The sequence below is a fragment of the Glycine soja genome, chromosome 19 (assembly GCF_004193775.1).
Source record: "Glycine soja cultivar W05 chromosome 19, ASM419377v2, whole genome shotgun sequence".
In the NCBI taxonomy this organism is placed as follows: domain Eukaryota; kingdom Viridiplantae; phylum Streptophyta; class Magnoliopsida; order Fabales; family Fabaceae; genus Glycine; species Glycine soja.
In genome coordinates, this window is record NC_041020.1 from 6,674,006 (window position 1) to 6,695,117 (window position 21,112).

At 34.4% G+C, this 21,112-nt stretch overlaps 1 protein-coding gene across 1 annotated transcript; it reads right to left on the reverse strand.

Moving 5' to 3' along the window:
* Positions 1-553: 553 nt before the first annotated feature.
* On the reverse strand, positions 554-1,343 carry LOC114398397 (nitrate regulatory gene2 protein-like). The gene has a single exon (XM_028360581.1). The coding sequence runs from the start codon at positions 1,331-1,333 to the stop codon at positions 554-556; it is 780 nt and encodes a 259-aa protein (XP_028216382.1). The 5' UTR covers positions 1,334-1,343.
* Positions 1,344-21,112: the final 19,769 nt, after the last annotated feature.

Sequence of the window (21,112 nt, forward strand, 5' to 3'; positions counted from 1 at the left end):
CTCCTTAGGGAGACATATTACTTCCCATTTGACCCAAGGGATTTTCTTATGCCCTTGATCACCCCCCACAGGAAGTTCCTTTGCAAGGAGACAAGTTTGAGAGCTATTCTTCGTGGAAGCTTGAAAAAAGATAAAGTATAAATGGGTAGAGCAGTGAGGACAGAATTGATGAGAGTAACCTTCCCAGCCATAGACAAAATTTTCTGGTTCCATTTAGATAGCTTATCTTCATATTTGCTGATCAGCGATTCCCACACCAAACTGCTGGTAGACTTTGCCCCAATGGGGATGCCCAGATAATAGAAAGGAGTCTCCATATGTCTGCAGTTCAAAAATTGTGCTGCCTCATGAATCCAGATAGCCTCAACTCCAAAGATCCCAAATTGGCTTTTTGCAAAATTAATCTTCAATCCAGATGCCAATTCAAAACCCCTCAGCATAGCCTTCAAAGCAATGACATTATCCCATGAAGAATTTCTGTAGTGCTTATTTTTAAAAGCTGCAGTGCTTATTTTTCCACCCACATACTGCAGATGCTGCAGAATTCTCTCCCTTATGGTAATATTCTCTTCACGTCATGCTCCTGTTCAGAAGCTTTGGCTTTGTTGTATACAGACTCAAAAACCTCCATGCACACACTTGAAAACCCCACAATCCCTTGAAACACATGAGGGCAACCCATTTGCAAGTTGTTCAGTGTCATTGCCCTCGTTACACTCACTGACTTGTTGTATTTGCTCTTCTCTTCGTCTGCCTTTGCTTTCAAGGCATCCACCTTAGTGCGCTTCTCGGTGATCGGGTCCCTGGTTCTCAAGCTGCCAGATGATTCTGGCATGGAGTATGGACCATACTTGCACTCCAAGGATCGCAGCTGAACCACCTTCTTCTCGAGCTCTTTGAATGTGGAATCTGACTTCTTTTTCTGTTTCTGCTCCTTTGCCTGTTGCAGTGCAATGGCATGAATAACTGTCAACAAGATTTTTATTCCTTCGGATGCTACCTTGTCCGGAATGCGGTCGACGGCGAGGTGCCATTCTTCACAAAGGGTGTATATCTTAGACTCCTCGGGGGTTCGGTTTATAGGGGTTTTGCTGAACTGGAAAAGGGTGAGCCTTAGCCAACCTGTGAGGGATTGGATGTAGTCGTGGTGGGCCTTGAAGAGGTTGCAGAAGGATTGGTGCCACTGCTGTACTTCAAGCTCCAGCTGAAGAGTTGATTGTTTGTGAATCTCAGATGTAGGGTTTTTTGATGGTATGGTGTTGAGGTACTCTAGCTGCTGAACTATGTGCTTTTGGACTTGGTGACACTCATACATGCTTCTCCACATGCACATTAATCTGCAACATAACAAACACACACACACACACAGAGTCACACACACACACATAAAGAGACAGATAAACACACAAACATACTGAGCCACAGACACACACAGAGACCCACACACAAAGACACACACACTGAGTCACAAACACACACATACACAAACATACACACACACATAGACAAACACACTCACACACACACACATAAAGAGACAAACAGACACACACACACACACACACAGAGATAAAGAGACAAACATAAACACACACACACACACAGAGTCACACACACATAAAGAGACAGACAAACACACAAACACACTGACCCACAGACACACACACTGAGTCACAGACACACACATACACAAACACACTCACACACATAGACAGACAGACACACACACACACACACACACACACACACACACACACACACACACACACATAAAGAGACAAACACCCTCACACACACAGATAAAGAGACAAACACAAACACACACACACACACAGAGTCACACACACATAAAGAGACAGACAAACACACAAACACACTGAGCCACAGACACACACACAAAGACACACACACTGAGTCACAGACACACACATACACAAACACACTCACGTACATAGACAAACACACACACACACACACACACACACACACAAAGAGACAAACACACACACACACACACACACAGATAAAGAGACAAACACAAAACACACACACACACACACAACTGTTGATGTCCTTGTATGTTCTTGTACATCATAAATGTTCTTGTATGTCATGAATGTTGTTATACGTGCTGAATGTAATTTGCTATATAAATAACTGTTGTTCATGCTGAGTGAACCGTAGATTCCCGTTTGAGACTGAATGCAATGATTCTTGCGGATAGTTTGCATTAGTCATTGTATTTAGTCTTGAATTGTCAGTTTGGACAGTTTGGGGAGACTGGTATTTTTATGTTAGACTCATTCGGTCAGGTTATTATTATTTTGATTAATTTGATGAAATTTCGGTTGAATGCATTTCAAGTTGTTCTCTGAGTGCATACTTGATTATCGTGAAATTCGTTTCACCGATGTCATGTCGTGTACTTGGAGACCAATGCGAAATGCTGCCGAAATTTACTCAAATTGTTCAAAATAATGCTAACCATGACGTTTGAGGCTAACATAAAAGACAATCTTCCTAAATGGGATAGGGCCACACCTATAAATAAAAAAGTGAGATTTGCATGCATGGATTTGCTTAGATGGATCGAAGTTGGATCAATCAAAGTCGAATGAGCCCAGAATATGAGGATGGCGTCGAGCAGTTTTTGCAATTTGCTTTAGAAAGAGGTCGACCGAATAAAGAAGGAAAATATTATTGTCCTTGCATCAACTGTTTGAATGGAAGACGACAACTACTTGACGACATATGAGACCATCTATTGTGTGATGGGATGAAGAAGAATTACACGACGTGGATATGGCATGGTGAAGTGACTGACATGCAGAGTGGGTCCCAATCTGAACCATTTGATGTAGAAATGGGAGATCGCTTGGAGGACATGATTCGTGACCTTGGACAAGAGTGTTTTCAAGAAGCACACGCCCCTGTGTATGAAGGATTGCAGAGTGATTCAAAGAAGCCTTTGTATACGGGGTGCAAGAATTCCTTAACCCTGTTGTCTGCGGTGTTAAGTCTGGTTAATGTGAAGGCCAGGTATGGGTGGAGTGACAAAAGTTTCACCTCACTGCTTGAGGTAGTGCATAATCGGCTTCCAGAGGACAACACGCTGCCTAAAAGTTACTATAAGGCGAAGAATATACTGTGTCCCATGGGTATGGAGTATCAGAAGATTCATGCTTGCCCCAATGATTGCATACTCTACAAGCATGAATTCCAAGAAATGTCCAAATGCCCTGTGTGTGGGACTTCACGGTACAAAGTGAAGGATGACGAGGAAAGCAATTATGATGAAAAGTCACAGAAGGGCCCGCCAGCAAAGGTTTTGTGGTATCTGCCTATCATTCCAAGGTTTAAGCGTCTTTTTGCTAACGAGGACGACGCAAAAGACCTTACATGGCATGCAAATGGAAGACTTTCTGATGGACTGGTCCGTCATCCGGTTGATTGCTCACAGTGGAAGAAGATTGATGGTTTGTATCCGGATTTCTGGAAAGAGCCAAGAAATCTTAGACTTGGTCTAGCCAGTGATGGAATGAATCCATATGGCACCTTAAGCACTCAACACTGTTCATGGCCAGTTCTGCTAGTAATTTACAATTTGCCTCCTTGGTTGTGCATGAAGCGAAAATACATGATGTTGTCTATGATGATATCGGGCCCAAGACAGTTAGGAAATGACATTGATGTTTATCTAAGTCCGTTGGTTGAAGATCTAAGAAAGTTGTAGGACGAGGGGGTTGTAGTGTTTGATGCGTTTCGCAAGGAGACCTTTGAAATGCGTGCAATGCTTTTTTGTACCATTAATGACTTTCTAGCATATGGGAATCTCAGCGGTTACAGTGTTAAGGGTCATCATGCATGCCCCATCTGTGAAGTAAATACAAGTTACATACAACTTAAACATGGGAGAAAAACTGTGTACAGTAGGCATCGCCGCTTTCTAACACCCAATCATCCTTACAGACGACTAAGAAAAGCTTTTAATGGAATTCAAGAGCATGATATTGCACCGATACCATTGACTAGTGAGCAGGTATATCAGCGGGTTCAACACTTGAATACTGTATTTGGGAAGACCCAAAAGAAGGATAAAAGTCTGAGTTGCATATGGAAGAAGAGGTCCATTTTCTTTGATCTTCCGTACTGGTCTGATCTTGACGTTAGACATTGTATTGATGTTATGCATGTGGAGAAAAATGTTTGTGACAGTGTGATTGGGACGCTCCTTAACATTCAAGGCAAGACGAAGGATGGCTTGAATACCCGTCAAGATCTAGCTGATATGGGTATACGATCACAGTTGCATCCAAGGTCTGATGGGAAGAAAATTTACCTGCCCCCAGCCTGCCATACTTTGTCCAAGAATGAGAAGATAAGTTTTTGTTAGTGTTTTCGTCGGGTGAAGGTTCCACAAGGATACTCTTCAAATATTAAGAGTCTTGTGCAGTTGAAGGAGCTTAAGCTTGTAGGGTTAAAGTCTCACGATTGTCACGTGCTCATGCAACAATTGTTAGCCGTGGCTATACGAGACATCTTGCCAAACAAAGTCAGGTTAACGATAACTCGCCTGTGCTTTTTCTTCCATGCTATATGTAGCAAAGTCATTGATCCAGTCATGTTTGATGAGTTGGAAAATGAGGCCGCAATTATACTGTGCCAGTTGGAGATGTATTTTCCCCCTACTTTCTTTGGCATCATGATTCACTTGATTGTGCATCTGGTCAGAGAAATCAAATGTTGTGGTCCTGTTTATCTACGGTGGATGTACCCGGTTGAGCGATACATGAAGATCTTAAAAGGGTATACAAAGAATCTATATCGTCCAGAAGCATCTATTGTTGAGAGGTACATTGCAGAAAAAGCCATTGAATTTTGTTCATAATACTTAGAGAAGGCTAAACCTGTTGGCCTTCCTGAGTCTCGGCATGATGACAGAGTGGGTGGTAAGGGTTCAAGAGGACTGCATGTGATCACTCCAAGTGTAGAAGATTTGTTACAAGCTCACTTGTATGTCTTGAACAACAGTAATGAATTTTTGCCATACATAGTTAAGCATGAAGCTTTAGTCAAACAGAATAATCCGAAAATGTCAAATAATTCGGTGTTGAAAAAGCATAACAAGACTTTCTGTGATTGGTTTAAAGATACAATCTTTGCAGATGAGAATGCTTCAGAAACATTAAGAAAGCTAGCAGATGGGCCTAAAAGAAATGTTATAACCTGGCAAGGATACGACATAAACAGGTATTCATTTTACACAAAAGCACAAGATGACAAAAGTACAATGCAGAACAGCGGGGTCACCCTAAGGGCTGAATCTCAACACTTTGCAAGTGTCAATGACGCCAATCCCTGTGTAGCTTCCATCCCTTACTTTGGGTTCATTGATGAAATTTGGGAGCTTAACTATGTGAAATTTACGGTATGTGTTTTCAAATGTAAATGGGTTGACAGCAACACCGGTGTGCGCACCGATGATATAGGATTTACGCTGGTAGACCTAAAGAAACTTGGTTACCACAATGACCCTTTCATCATGGTAGAACAAGCTAGACAAGTATTTTGTGTGCAAGACCCTTGTGATGAAAGGTGGTGCGTGGTTCTGCAGGGCAAAACAGTTGGTGTTAATGTAGAAGATGATGATTCATACATGGACACCTATCTTAGTCCTTTGACCGCTCAAATCACTTGTAACGTTGTCGGAGAAGAAGAAGCTGACGACGTTCATGCTAATCGAAATGATCATGATGAAGGAGAATTGATTAACATCGTCTAATGTAATTTTCTGCAGAGACAGAGGTCACCAAAGCAAGTAAGTGACAACTACATTTTTCTCTGATTAAGGCATCCGTTTTTTGTTTTAGATGGTATCCTTAGGACTTCATACAGCTCATGTTTGTCGCCAGTTTCATCATCCACCACCCTTTTCTTCTCTATCTTCTCACGTTTATTGTTGTTAAACCCATATTTATGCTTTCTTCCCTTCATGTCTTGTTTTATCACAACTTTAGCCGAATTTCCTATCTTCAGCACAGTTGAATCTCCTGTCTTATTCTCTAATGACACACTTTGACGGCCTGTATCTCTTTTCGTCGTATGTTCTAGTGCTTCAGCTTCAGAATGCATAAAGCAATCAGAATTTTCCAGTGATCACCGAAGGCTTCTGCATCAGCATTGACACTCTCCACCCTCTTTGGTTTATGCTTCTGTGCTGCATTCTGTGCTTCCTCATTATAAATCTCAGCTTTATTAGAGGTTGTACTAGAACGATCAGCACCAATCTGTGCTTCTTCCTCGTCTACCAGCTCAATATCTTTCCTTTCAACTTTTGTTTTGTAAATTACAGTGTAGTTTACAAAAAGCAAAGGTGAAACGAAAGATATTGAGCTGGTAGAGGAGGAACAGGCATGGATTGGTGCTGATCCTTCTAGTGAGACCTCCAATAAATCTGAGAATTATAAGGAGGAAGCACGGAATGCAACACAGAAGCATAAACCAAAGAAGGTAGAAAGTGTCAACGTTGATGCAGAAGCCTTTGGTGATCACTGGAAAATTCTGATTGCTCTATGCATTCTGAAGCTAAACCACTAGAACATACAAAGAAAAGAGATACAGGCCATCAAAGTGTGTCATTGGAGAATAAGATAGGAGATTCAACTGTGCTGAAGATAGGAAATTCGGCTAAAGTTGTGATAAAACAAGACATGAAGGGAAGAAGGCATAAATATGGGTTTAACAACAACAAACGTGAGAAGGCACAGAAGAAAAGGGTGGTGGATGATGAAACTAGCGACAAACATCAGCTAGATGAAGTCCTATGAAGATCCTCCTCATTCTCAAAGAGGGGAGCGAGCAACAATTTGAAGGTTGTACATTCAGGAACTAAAGAATTCAAAATAGCTAGTAATAAGAGGGATTTGTTTTTAGGATTTTCCGAGCAGCAAGAGCGGCTACGCAAGAAGCTTGCACTTGAGGAGGGAAGGATATTTGCAGCTAATGAACAACTTTCTTAACTATTTGTCCTTCAGATTTTACTGTTTCTTTTTGCTAATATGTAAATATAAATAGTATAAGGGTATGGCGTAAAAACATGGTCTATATTTACTTCTAAGATTGTTAAGGGTAAAAATGACCATGTTCATAAGCCATAGCCTTATACACTATTCTCACTAAGTATTTATTAAGGGTATTCGTAGAAAAAATATTTAATGTAATATTGATTTTGTAAAATGACATATATTTTAGAATAATTTTTTCCCTCTAAAACATTATATATTTTGAAACAAATGGAGTAGGTTAAATATAATTACTAAAATAATTATTCCAAAAAGTTGATCATTTTTATTTATATATTTTTTTATGAATTGAAGTAAAGGAGGAATCTCCTAATTTAATACTAAAAACCACACGAAAACATGATTGAAGAAATATCTGCCAAAGGTGTTATACAAAAAAGAAGAAGGTAATAAAAAAAATCTTAATACACCTATAAAGAGAGTGACCAAACTTAGATATGATTAAATAAGAATGTAAAAATGGTTAAGTTCAATCAAGTTATTCATTAAAAAAATAGTTCAATCAAGTTATTGGATACTACTTCCTATTCCTATTATATCCATGGTAATTTAATACCCAAAAAAATTATCCATGGTAATTATTAGATAATTAATAATTATGATTTTATTCCTGAATTAATTTCGGTCCTAAGTCTGTTGACCAAGAATGCAAGAAGTTTAAAACTTAGCACCCAAACATAGTTACCTACCATAGCTTTTAGAAGGAAGCCATGATTATATCTCCTAAAATGTTATTATCATTACAAATAAGATCCCTTGATCCTTACTATGAAAGAGACTCCTATCTTAGAAGAGGATTGTTCTCAACAGTAAGCTAACACATTCTAACCTATTGGATCACTTTTAACTTAAGTTCTCCAAATATGTTTAAGAGCTAATATATAATTAGAGAAAAATTTGATAGGGGCTTTAAAAATTGATCTCTAATTAAGCAAAATTGAAAATTGGTTATCCATATAAAAAAGGTTGGTGTATGTTACCTAAATGAAACACTAAAGTGCACATACATACTACACTTATGTTTTGTTCCATAAAATTTGTCTTTAAATGTGATAACTTTTTTTATTTTGCTCCACATTTATAAATTGATTCACAAAAGTGTCAATATTAACTATAAGTTTAACATGAAAAAGGTTTTATCCCTCACCAATGAAAGCTTTTTAATACCATAGCAACACAAGTGATCACTTCAAAGATCATATCGCATACCAACATTGGTCCAAATGAAACTAATTTTATCCCTTAAAGTAAGATCATGAATTTGAGTCTTGTGGATAAAAATACGTGTTGAAAGAATAGATTTTACTAAAAATGATCAGTCAAATTTTTTTATGGAAGTCAATTATTGATAAAATAGATGAATATTTTATAAAGAAAAAAAAGATCAAATTGTATTATTAGGGGAGTCCTTGCATTGGATCGATGGCCTAGGGAGCTTTATAGATGGTAATTTCAACAACCTTGCTTAGGGAGTCATTGTTCACCTTCGGGTTTATTTTGCAATGCCTTAATTGTACTTTCTTTGATCTTTCGTGTGTACTTTTGGTACTCACATCTCTATAATAAATTTCCTTATTTATAAAAAAATATAATATATTGGCTATTTTATCAATGAATTTAAATATGCATAATATTTCTATCTCTTAAATACTCAGCTCGACTATATTCTAGCTATCCATTCCATTAGATGTCGACAAATCGATTTGGTTCAATTAAATCAGTTTTGAAAAATGACTTTCTACAATGAAGAACCAAACTAATTCAAGAAAAGAAACTAAAAAGAGGGATGAATTGGTAGAATTGATATTAAGTTCAAGAACTATGTAAAAGGAACCAATTATAGATGGATGAGTTAATGTGCTTACCAACTTCTACAAACTATATAAAATATACTTGATTTGAACCTAAAATGATAAACAAAAGAAAAAAGAGAAGCCAACAAATATTTACATCACTGATAGAATGAATAGCATTTTGATTAGAATCACTACACATATAGTTTCTCATTTTGTATTCAATAATGTATGAAGATTTGTAAATCTGAAGTAGTACAATGAACCAGGACAAAGGGCAGATGAAGTCAAAATAGACATCAATTGGTGCACATCGCAACAAATTGATCATCATGCCTTGTTAGTGAAAGTCCCTAATTACAGGTTTTAAATTTTGATCACTATTATAATTTCACCATAATCTTTGATATTGTAAAATTTACGAATAAAAGCAGTTGATGTTAAAGTAATTACCGTTGCAGTAATTAATTTCCAAAAATGTTAACATTACACTCAAAATTATGGTCATGAACTGTTTTTTAAAACCTCAATCACAACAAGTACTTACGTGGTAGCTAGAGATCAAGTTTTGATGAGTCTATGTGAATAAAATTTTGATTACATGTAGAGATCAAACAATGTCGACCTAATTGTCATTAGTATATTCTTTTCAAGATAAAAAAAGTTATGAAGTCGAAGTCAACAATTTCAAAATATATAAGAGATTAGTTTTCATTGATGATTTAATTTAATAGAATATATGAACCAAAACAAACCAATGGACACCAATGTCAGATTGAAATTTATAATTTATGATGTTTTACATTTTACTTATATCTTTGAAATGAGATTCTCTATATCTGGAATCCATCACATTTCAACTAGTTTAATTTGCCAAGTCATCTCGTTAAAGGTGTTGGTATGATTTTAGCTAATCTTTATATGATACTTAATCAAATATTATTAATATTTTTTTATCATAAATTGTAGAATTTAAACATATATTATATAATCATTGGTTAATTAGGAGTGCTTTTCTCCACGCATAGACTACCTACTCAAGCAGGTCTACATCGTACAGGAATATAGTGCATGTTTGGTAGTTTCACATTTGAGAATTGATTATATGTTCAAAATTTTAACATGTTTGGTTTTACGTTAGAGAAAAAATTAGAATTGATTTTAGTTCTATAATTAATTCTGAATTGAAGCAACATTTGAAGTGAGATAGGGTCATCTAGTTGAAAGACGATAATTCTGAGGCAAAGATGCTCCTGCATATGAGCATGGGCATGGGATTGTCAGGGATGGATAATGAGGAGGGGATGATTAATAAAATTGCAAATTTGAAGAACAAAGATAAGGAGAATGCGCAACAAGGGAGGGGGTCAGAAAAGTGTATTTTATGAAGATTCTTACATACAATATCCATGGTTTAGAGGGGAAGGTTAAGCAAAAGGGGGGTGAGAAACTTGATTAGGAAGGAAGACTTTGATGTTATATGTTTGTAGGAGACAAAGGCAGAAGCTCTCTTTAACAAAATTTGCATTTCATCATGGATTAGTAATACTTATTCATGGCCAGAAAAGGAGGCTACAAATATGGCTGGCGGGTTGTTATGTGCATGAAAGTCAGAGGAGTTTGCGATGGAGGATGTGTTCCATGGGTGTGGGTTCTTATGTGTGAAAGGTAAATAGAGGGACAATGATACTCAATATATGTTGGTGAATGTTTATGCCTCTTGTGATTGGAGGTTAAAAACAAATATATGAGGAATTACTTGTTCTAAAAAGTAATTTAAGGGGAGGAGCATTGATGTGATCCTTATTAGGAGCGGATCGCTTGGTACAGGTCAAGGAATTGGATGATGCCACTTCCAGAGATGAAAGATAAGTTAGGGGTAGACGCCACAAGGATTCAATCTAGATAAGTCCAGAATTGGTTTGACAAGGAAACCAGAGAGAAACTCTCACGAAATACACAAGTATTTTCTCAAAAATGCCAAAAGTCCTTTCCTTCAAAATGAGTTGAATACATATAGTATAGCTGAAAGTTGGTGCAGCTGAAAATGCATAGGATTCAACCACAAATTTTATTTAATTAAAATTACAAAAATAGAAAATATTTGATATGGGTCTTCAACTTAATTTGGGCCTTCAGTAATCAAGATTCTTGGGAGTGCCTCTGGGCCTTCGTTCTTCTCCACTTGGGCCTTTTCAAGTATGGCTACTACCATTTGTTGGAGGGTATTCTCTGACTGTTTGGTCCTATCTCTGGTCATAGGTCCCTGTATTTGGGCAGCTTTGGGATTCTCATCAAGCGTGGTGCACGTGTCATGGGAAACTTCAATGCGATGAGACACATGGAGGAAAATAGGGATGATTGGTAGAGATATGATTGAGTTTAGTGAATTTATTGTGAGCATGGAGTTGCATGATATACCATTAGTTGGAAAATCTATCCCTTGGTTCAAGACCAATGGACACACAAAAAGCAAGTTGGATTTTTGGTATTAAGTGAATGGGTTGGTGTTTGGGAAGCTAGCACATAATATGTGGGAGAGTGGAGTATATTCAATCATTGCCTAGTCATACTATAAAATAATGTGGTGGATTGGGGTCCTAAGCCATTTAAGGAATTGGATAGTTGGTCTTGTGATCCGAGATTTGTGAATTTTGTGGAACAAGCTTGGGAAACTATTGAGATCAATGGAAGAGTCGATTTTGTCCTTAAAGAGAAGTTAAAAGCTCTTAAAGGAGAATTGAGAAGATGGAACAAAGGAATGTTTTGGAAACTTACAAGTGTAAAATGAGGAGATCATTGGTAAAATTCATGAATTGGATTTGAGGGATGAGACAAATAACATTAGTGAGGAGGGCATGGTGCTTAGGAAGAAGCTAATGGAAGATTTTTGGAAGATTTCATCTAGACTTGGATCAAATGGAATTAAAGTTTACCTATTCAAAATTGTTTCATTCTTTGGTGAGAGGGAGAAGAAGAACAAATGGAATTAAAGTTTACATATTCAAGGAATGTGGGTGGAAGATCCAAAGGAAGTTAAAGCTGAGGTGAGACGATTTTTTAATGAAAGATTCTTGGAAACAAATGAAGATAGACCAAAGTTAGATGGTGTATCTTTCAAGCGATTGAAGGAAAGGGATAATGACATACTTGGGGAAACCTTTGATGATGCGGGAGGTAAAACAAGCAATATAGGAATGTGATGGGGGAAAAGCTCGAGGCCAGATGGATATAACTTTAACTTCATAAAAATTTTGGAATATCTTAAAGGAGGGTTTTCTACTTATGATGGAGGAATTCCACACAAATGGGAAGCTACCAAAAGGAACAATTGCCTCATTCATTCCTCTCGTTCCAAAGATGGAAAACCCTCAAGAGCTAGGTGACTTTAGACTAATTTCTCTTATATGACGTATATATAAGGTAATTTCTAAGGTCTTAGCTAGATAGGAGGCTTAGGAAGGTAATTGGCCAAGAAAATTATTGATGAAAGGTAATGTGCATTTGTGGGAGATAGAAATATGTTGGGTGGAGTATTGATTGCAAATGAAATGGTGGAAAAAGCAAAGAGATGCAAAAAATCTTGTGTCATTTTCAAGGTTGGTTTTTGAGAAAGTGTACGAATTGGTAAGTTGGTCCTTTCTTTTTTATATGATGGGAAGGTTGGGTTTAGGGGTCAATGGATTGGATTGGATGGATTAAGGGTTGTCTTCAACCGACTTTAGTATCCATTTTGGTGAATGGTAGTCCAACTACCAAATTTAACACACAAAAGGGGTTGAGGCAAGACAATCCTCTTGCCCCATTTCTTTTCTTGATGGTGGTGGAAAGTCTCATAGGACTTATAAGGCAAGCTATGGTAGCTAATAAATTCTATGGTGTTAAAGTGGGCAAGGACCTAATGGTTTCCATGTTACAATTTGAGGATGATACACTCATGTTTGGGGATGTTACTTTGGAGAATATGTTATGTGTGAAGAGTGCTCTAAGGTGTTTTGAGCTTGTGTCCAGACTCAAAGTCAAATTCCAGAAAAGCAAATTGGGAGGTATTTGTGTTGATGAATTAATTGTCAAAAGGTTTGCTTCCCTTCTTAATTGTAGAGTAATGGATATTCCATTTGTTTATTTAGGAATCTCTATATGGACTAACCCTAGGAAGGTGGATACTTGGCATCCTATTATTTAAAAAATCAAGGATAGGCTTGCAACTTGGGATAATTTGACTCATTAAATCAGTTTTGATTGCTTTACCCCTATATTTCATTTTCTTCTTTAATATGCCTTAAAAAGTCATTAGAGAAGTCAACAAAATTCAAAGGGATTTTTTTGGGAGGGGGTGAATGCAGAAAAAAGATGAATTGGGTTAGATGGGATAAGATTTTCCAAGAAAATAAGGTAGGGGTTGGGAGTAAAGGGTTTTAATGAGTTTAACGAAGCCCTTTTGGCCAAGTGGAGATGGAAAATGACTTGTTGTCATAATAGTTTTTCATGCAAGTTACTTAAAGAAAAATATGGGGATACTTTTTAATTTGGGTGGAGGAGGCTTAGGCTTGTGGCTAAGGAATTGATTTGGTGGAAGGACTTTTTGAAGGTTAGTGGTGAAGTGGAGGTAGAGGAATGGTTCAAGAATCAAACTGTGTGAAAGTTGGGAGATGGAGAAAGTGTAAGTCTTTGGCACCATAGATGTCTTGACAACCAAACCCTTATGGAAAGATATTTGTGAATCTTTTTGAACTCATACAATAAAAATGTAAGAACTAAATAGGTGAGAGAATGGATTAATGGGAGGTGGATTTGGAAACTTGATTGGAAGAGGCAATGGTTCAATTGGGAGCAACCTATCTTTGATGGTTTTCTCAAGATGTTGAATTCAAAGAGGTTGTATCCACAAGAAAAGGACAAGTTAGTGTGGAAAGGTTGTGTTTCAAGTTCTTTCTTGATAAGCAACATGTATAGGCTTTTGAGGAGTTATCAAGGAGAAGAGGATACTCAGTCTATTTTTAAGGACCTTTGGAGTATTGCAATACCTTCCAATGTTACTTTTTTTGGCTAGAGAATCATGCACAATAGGTTCCCAACAAGATCAAATATGAGGAAAAGAAATGCAAGTGTTGAAGGTTTGGATTTCTCTTATCCGTTGTGTCATGAACAAAAGGAATCGATTGGAACACTTATTTTTGTGTTCGATAGCATATGAAATTTGGTGCAGGTGTTGGCAATGGATACAAGTACAAACAACTTTGTATTCTAATCCATGAGTGAGCTTCATGCAACATTCATTGAGTTTTTTTAGAAAGGAATTGAATCTAATGACAGATTCTCAGTGGTATAGGGGATTTGGCTGCTAATAAATAATGTCACTTTCAAATATCATGAAATGGATGTAGAAATCCTTTGGGAGTCAACTATGACGCATGCGTGGTTGTGGATATCTTGCAAAATGAAGCTAAAACATTTGTTATACTACAATTGGAGTACTAACCCATTGGAATGCTTGAGAAGAAATATAGGGTAGGCATGCTTACTGTTATTGTTTTCATCGCTTTATAACTTGGTTTGTGATGTAGAAACATAGATAGAAACATATTGATATGTATGGTTTTGTTCTGCTTTGTTTCTATTTAGTTCTATGGGTATACTTGTAGTTGGAACCAAATGATGGTAGTATTAGGCTTTTATGGTGGGTATCTCTTGTACCCTCACTAATATAATTATCTTTTGTCTACCAAAAAAAAAGCACTTACATATATACATGAACTGAAAATGTACATTTTTTCTAAATTTTTAATGTTAGTTTATCTTAATGGTAAAATATAATAATAAGGTCTTCAGTTCAGTGTTGCTGCCTAGGACAATTTCATATAGAAGCTTGCTTGATATTCACATTACTTATTTGTTTTAATTACTTATTAAATTTAATTGTTTGATATTTATTACACGTAATTATTCATGCTTCATATTTGTTTTAAATAGGTTACTGAAATTATGCAGGAAATGAGTAAGGATACTTTGTTTGTCCATACTCATTAGAGAGCAGATGGAAGATATATAAATGAAAAAGGCTCAAATTTTGTGCATAAGTAATTATTTCCTTTTTATGTATTTTGTAATTTTGTTATTTTGCAAGTTTTCTGTTAACATCATTTATAACTTAAATCATGCAGGAGAAAATTGCTAAGATTAAGAGTCAAGGAAATGCTACTGTGGAAATCTCACTTAATGACTCTCTTGGTCAAGTATTTTGAAAAAAAAAACATTTGGATCGAGTCTGAGGTATAAGAGGTGGAGTTTGCATGTCTCAAGTATTTGGTTTGCCCAACCCATGATTATGTGTCACTTCTACTTCCATGAATATAGGAGTACAAAGTAGTGCTCAAGAACTTAAAGTTCATGAGTTGAGAAGTGAGTTAAAGACAAAAGATGCAAATATCAAGACAATGACAATGCTACTTACGAATTCATCAATGTCAATCCTCCTAAACTTCTTAATGTTATTGTATGTTTCCTTTATCATATCACTTGGTTTGTTATAATACTTAAATGTATTTTTGGAAATAATAAATCATTCTTTATTTTATTAATGCAACATCAACAATAAGGTTATGGTGGTCAAGAGCAACAACCTTAGGAAGACTATTGTGTCCTTATTGTCCTTAGTATTTGAAATATTAGAGATACTTTTTGAAATTGTAGTCAAACTATTGTTTAGAATTTGTGATATTATTTTGAGACATTTGGTTTTTTATAACTTGGTGATATTATTTTGAGATATTTGGTTTTGTTTAGACCTGTTGATGTTATTTCCAGACATTGGTTTTTGTCTTAGTCTAATGTGATTAAGGTGATTGGTTTTCTTGGTAGGCACTTGATGTAGGTATCAAATTAATTGGCACAACAAGTCACTTTGTGATTCAGGGACTTGTTGTTGGACCTATTATTGAAAAATGGTCACTACTACACATGTGATCTTTAGCAACATTTTTTTGTTTAACACTTAGTAAAAGTGTTGCTAAAAACTTTAACAACATTTAAAAAATGTTACAAAAACGTATTAGGGACATTCATTCATATTTGATGACATTTTTAAAAATGTTAAAAGTTTTTAGCAACATTTTTATTAAGTGTCAAAGCAAAAAATATATACATGTTTACTACTTAACTATCTTTTGCCTATATTTTAATATATTAGTTGCTTCCTCTGTTAAACGATTATGTTGAATTTGGTTTGAATTATAGATTGATATTATTTGTTTACCAAGTCTAAATTTGGAATGAATTATAGTGCTATAAGATCTTTGATCATTTTGAAAATGGTGAAACGCTTAAATGTTGTTGTGCATGTGAGATAAATAATGCTTTTTGGGTTCTTGTAAATAGTGGTTTTTTAATCTGGGATTTGGATAATGGGGCTATTGGAACAGAATTGCAAACAAAGTTCTATATATGTAAAATATAATTAAGGTGGTATCATTATCACCTTTTCAGTTCATTGACAATAATGCATAAGCTTTTAATTTCATTCTTCGTATTTATTTAGAATATAGATTGCAAGTCTTTGATTAGGAATGCTACAAGATTAGAAGAGATAATGAAACAATTTAAATGCATGATAAGATAAAGTTGAATTACAATATCCTTTCTCTTGACTTTTAGTCTTAGAGGAGTGTTTTATATGTCACACTTTTGTCTCAATATCTCTAATGTGGAACTAGAATATTGTTTTTCATTGATCCGAAATTAGAATAATAATTGACTTGTTGCAAAATTATAAAAACTTAATGTGTTAACTTTATACATTAGGTTACTGTAAAAACTGAATTAAGAAGCATTAATAATGACTTTAAGTAGAAATACTTTCTTTTTGTCTTACATAGGAGATAAATGTTGTATTTATATTTTTATCTTAGCATTATCAATTCATTTGAATTTTTTAGACAAAGATACACAACTAATTGAAAGGTTTTGAATTATCAATTAATCACAACATAAATTATTAACAAGAAACTAATAATTGAAGTAACAACATAAGAAAAGGTGTTAAACGATATTAGTATTATTTTAATGTGCTACGGGAGGAGTGTTTTACAAATTGTTGCCCAAATGATCTCATTGTTGGCTACAAACTCATCTTCACCATAAAACAAGTCAAGTCATATATACCTTATGCATTGGGCAAGATCTCCAATGTCATGAACGTCACTCATATCCATTTTACATTTCTTGAATGCCCTTTTCTATTTAATCTATAAACAAGCAACCTATGCTCCATTAATATATTTTGTTATTTAGTATTTAATTAAGCATTTACAAAAGTCTAAATTTTGGAATAAATTATTGGGTTCTAAATATTGAACCAACGTTGTGTATGTTAAAAGATTTTCCCTACTTTAATAAACATTGCATAACCTTCTTAACTTTTAAAAGATTTTCCCTACTTTAATAAACATTGCATAACCTTCTTAACTTTTATAATTAATGCTTCACACCATTTTTTAAGACTCTTAATGTTCTTTTCTTTTATCCTCTTTTATGTTATTGTTGCATTTCATACAACCTAGAAACAAAAATCTCAACCCTGATTTGATAGCATTTTTTTTATAAAAAAAAAATCAATAACACTATTACATATATGACATTTAGTAACATTTTTTTCTTAACACTTAGTAAAAATATTTTTAAAATATTTTAGCAACATTTAAAAAATATCATCAAATATGAATAAATATTACTAATATATTCTCGTGACATTTTATCAAATTTTGTGTATAACCAATGTCGGTATAACCTTCAGCGACGTGAGCTATACACATGTTAGACGAAAAAAATATTGTTAAAGATCACATGTGTGATACTGTAATATAGCGGCAATTTATAACCGCTGCAATGTACAGTAAAAAATTTATATCAATGATATTGGCAATTTCAAGAGCGACTATGTACAAGTTTTTTTAAAAAATATAATAATATTTTACCAACGGTTGTAAACCACCAGTATTTATACTTCATAAAAAGAATATTATATTGTCAACGGTTTAAACCACTGTTGGTCATAATGGTGGCGGTTATTCCGACGATTCAACCAAACCACTGTTAGGTGCTTTAAGGACGACAAAATTTACATCGATTTTGGAACTGATAGAAATATTTTTTCTAGAGGTTTAAATTGTGCGCTGATAAACACCACCTATAACCGTCATTAAAAACCGATTTTCTTGTAGTGACATAATCTTGACAATACGATTTTTGCTCACTAAAATGATCATATCTTTTGTTATAGACATTTTTTTGGGTGAGGACAAAGATGATAAAATCATTGGTTAGCTAATATCCATGGTTATATTTCTTATACAGATATATAATTAGTTTAATTTTGTCACTAAAATTTGCTTAAACAAGCCAAATTCGATCAAGTAAATTTCTCCTAAAACTACATCTAACTTACATTTGTTTAATACTTTTGAATCAAGTATTTGTATGGTTATTTCATAACTTCAAAGTTGCATAAATTCAACAATTATATCCTTTTCTTGTAGAGGATAGTTCTAATCTAAGATGATCAATTGGTAACAGTTCATTCATAATAACTACTACCTATGTTCTTAATCTGAATTAATGTATGATATATTTAGTTTGATTAATTATGTAGGTCGTTAAAGTCTATAGATATATAAATGTGACATTTTATTAGAGTCATGTCATAATATTAAACTTAAAGCTCATGGGTCGGTCCTAATCCTAGAAACTTTTGGAGTTTTTTTTAGCCCTACAAGCTTTTTAATGCGGTTTTTATGCCCTATGGAGTGGGCTAGGATCAAGTTAGGTCAGACCATTTTAAAGCTTAGATGTGTCAAAGAAGTTGGTTAATTTTTTAATGACTTAAAAAAAATTACATTGTTTGTAGCTATACAACTAATTTAAAAAGTCATTTTTTAAATTAGTTATAGTAAGAATGGATTAAAAAGTATTTACTTTTTTTATCAATCCATTCTTCATTCCTAAAACTGATCTAGAAAATAAAATAAAAAAACCCAATATTAAAAAAAGTTATACCAATGTAAGGAATTCCAATATCATTATATTATAACAAACCTAAATTTTGGTCAACCAAAATTTTATGTCAAATAGACACTTGGCTTAATTAAAAGCCTAATTGAACTTACTCCTTGATGCCTCCATTAATCAAACTTTTTAGCTTTGCCACTTATACAATAAGACAATAATATAAGCGCCCTAGATCTCTAGTCCTGGAAGATAAATATAAAGATGGTTGGCTCTCACCCTCATGATAATAACCAGACCTGGTGCAAGTTGGATCATAGGTGTTGTTGAATCTTGTTTCTTAGACACTAATTAAGTAATTAACATGTGCAGTCTTTTTCAAGGGCCAAACTTGAGGGTGAAACATAGTTGCTAAATACACATTTTAATTTCTATAGTTGTATATCACAAAACTTTGTTTTAAAATACATAGGAAAAAATTGAACAACAAAAGTGACTATTTATTCAAAGAATGGACATATAGTACACATGTTGTAAAGCATGTGACTGCTAACTTATTCATCATTCATGATTCTGCGAGGATAGGGATTAATAGTGACAGGACCTCTTGGTCATCAATGAAGAAAACAAGTGCCATAGAGTGTTAACCTAACTAGAAACTGCAAAACAGAAGCCAAAGATACACGGTTTGCTGCTTCTCACGTTCACATGTCATGGGCATACATACATATATAATAGGACTAAGAAGAAGATATTTGTGCCTTTCAGATGTCTAAACAAGACCAAGGTGCAAAATAGAAAGGTCAATAATAATTTTGAGTAAATTAATGTGTTTGATTTCACATTGAAAAATTGATTATGATTCTTAAGAATTTATTTTGGATCAATTTTGATATGTTTGATTTCACGTTGGAAAAGATTAATTCAAAATTAATTTTATATCTAAAATTGATTTTGAATTGAAATAACTTTAAGTAGTTTTTATATTAGATCTAAACTTTTGAACTAAGTTTTGATCTTATAATAAAAACATTCAATTATAAATCACATCACCTCAAAATCAATTTCATTTAAAACTAATTTTATTAACACTCATCCAAACACACACTTATACTCACACTCTCTTGAGATTTTTTCAAATTACATGCCACACTTCTCATTTTTTTCCAGATACTGACTTCTTAATTGTTTGAAAATATTATACTTTTCTTGCGCTAACATCTTAATTGTTTGAAAAATATTACACTTTCACCTTTGATATATTACATTAATTCTCTTAAATGTTTAAAAAATATTACATTATGTATTTTTGTAAGAGAAATTGTTGTATACTTTAAAAAATGTTATTGCAATTACTATTTCTTTTATATTTTATATTGAACCCATATATATATTAAATTAGTTAAAAAAACCCATAAAACTATACAAACTTTAGAGTTAAATGGGTTTTTAAATTTTTATAAAATGAGTGACCTTTACCTTTTGTTCCTATAAAATTTTCTCATTTTCAATCCTCCAAGATCCACTACTACAAAAACGCCGTTCTACATCAGTTATCTTTGACATACAACGTCGGTTGTTGACCGTCGTCATATCAGATGTCAGAGAAAGAATAGGCGACTACAACGACAGTTTATAACAATCGTCGTAGAATGTCTGAATATTCTAAGACGGGTTCTTTGGGAGGATCATCTTAGAATGTAACACATTCTAAGACGGGTTCGTCAAGAGGACCGTCTTAGAATGTAACACATTCAAAGATGATCGTTTGTCTAGGACCATCTTAGAATGTGTTACATTCTAAGACGGGTTCGTCAAGATGACCGTCTTTGAATGTGTTATATTCTAAGACGGTTGTTTGTCTAAGACCGTTGTAGAATTTGTTACATTCTAAGACGGTCGCGACGCAAGAACCGTCTTAGAATGTGTTTTTTTATTAAAAAAAATGTCATTTTTTGTAGTCATAGAATGTGTTTTATATATATATATATTCTACAACTGAAATTAAGCCTATTAACAATGCAAGCTAAGGTACCAATGTGCATATAGTGGTATTAAAGTCAATTTGCAAAGGTAATTTCCTTCAGCATTACTAGCTTGTATTTTTCAGCATGTCATGCATGACATCCTTCCATCCCTCTGCAAAGTGTAAAAGGTATAAATATTAGATAATTATATGAATAATAAACAATTTCTTCTTTATAGTCTCATAGTATAAATGATGAAGAACAATTTTTT

Excerpts from the sequence above, each read along its gene's own strand:
- LOC114398397 (XM_028360581.1), bottom strand. The coding sequence starts at position 1,333 with ATGTGCATGTGGAGAAGCATGTATGAGTGTCACCAAGTCCAAAAGCAC.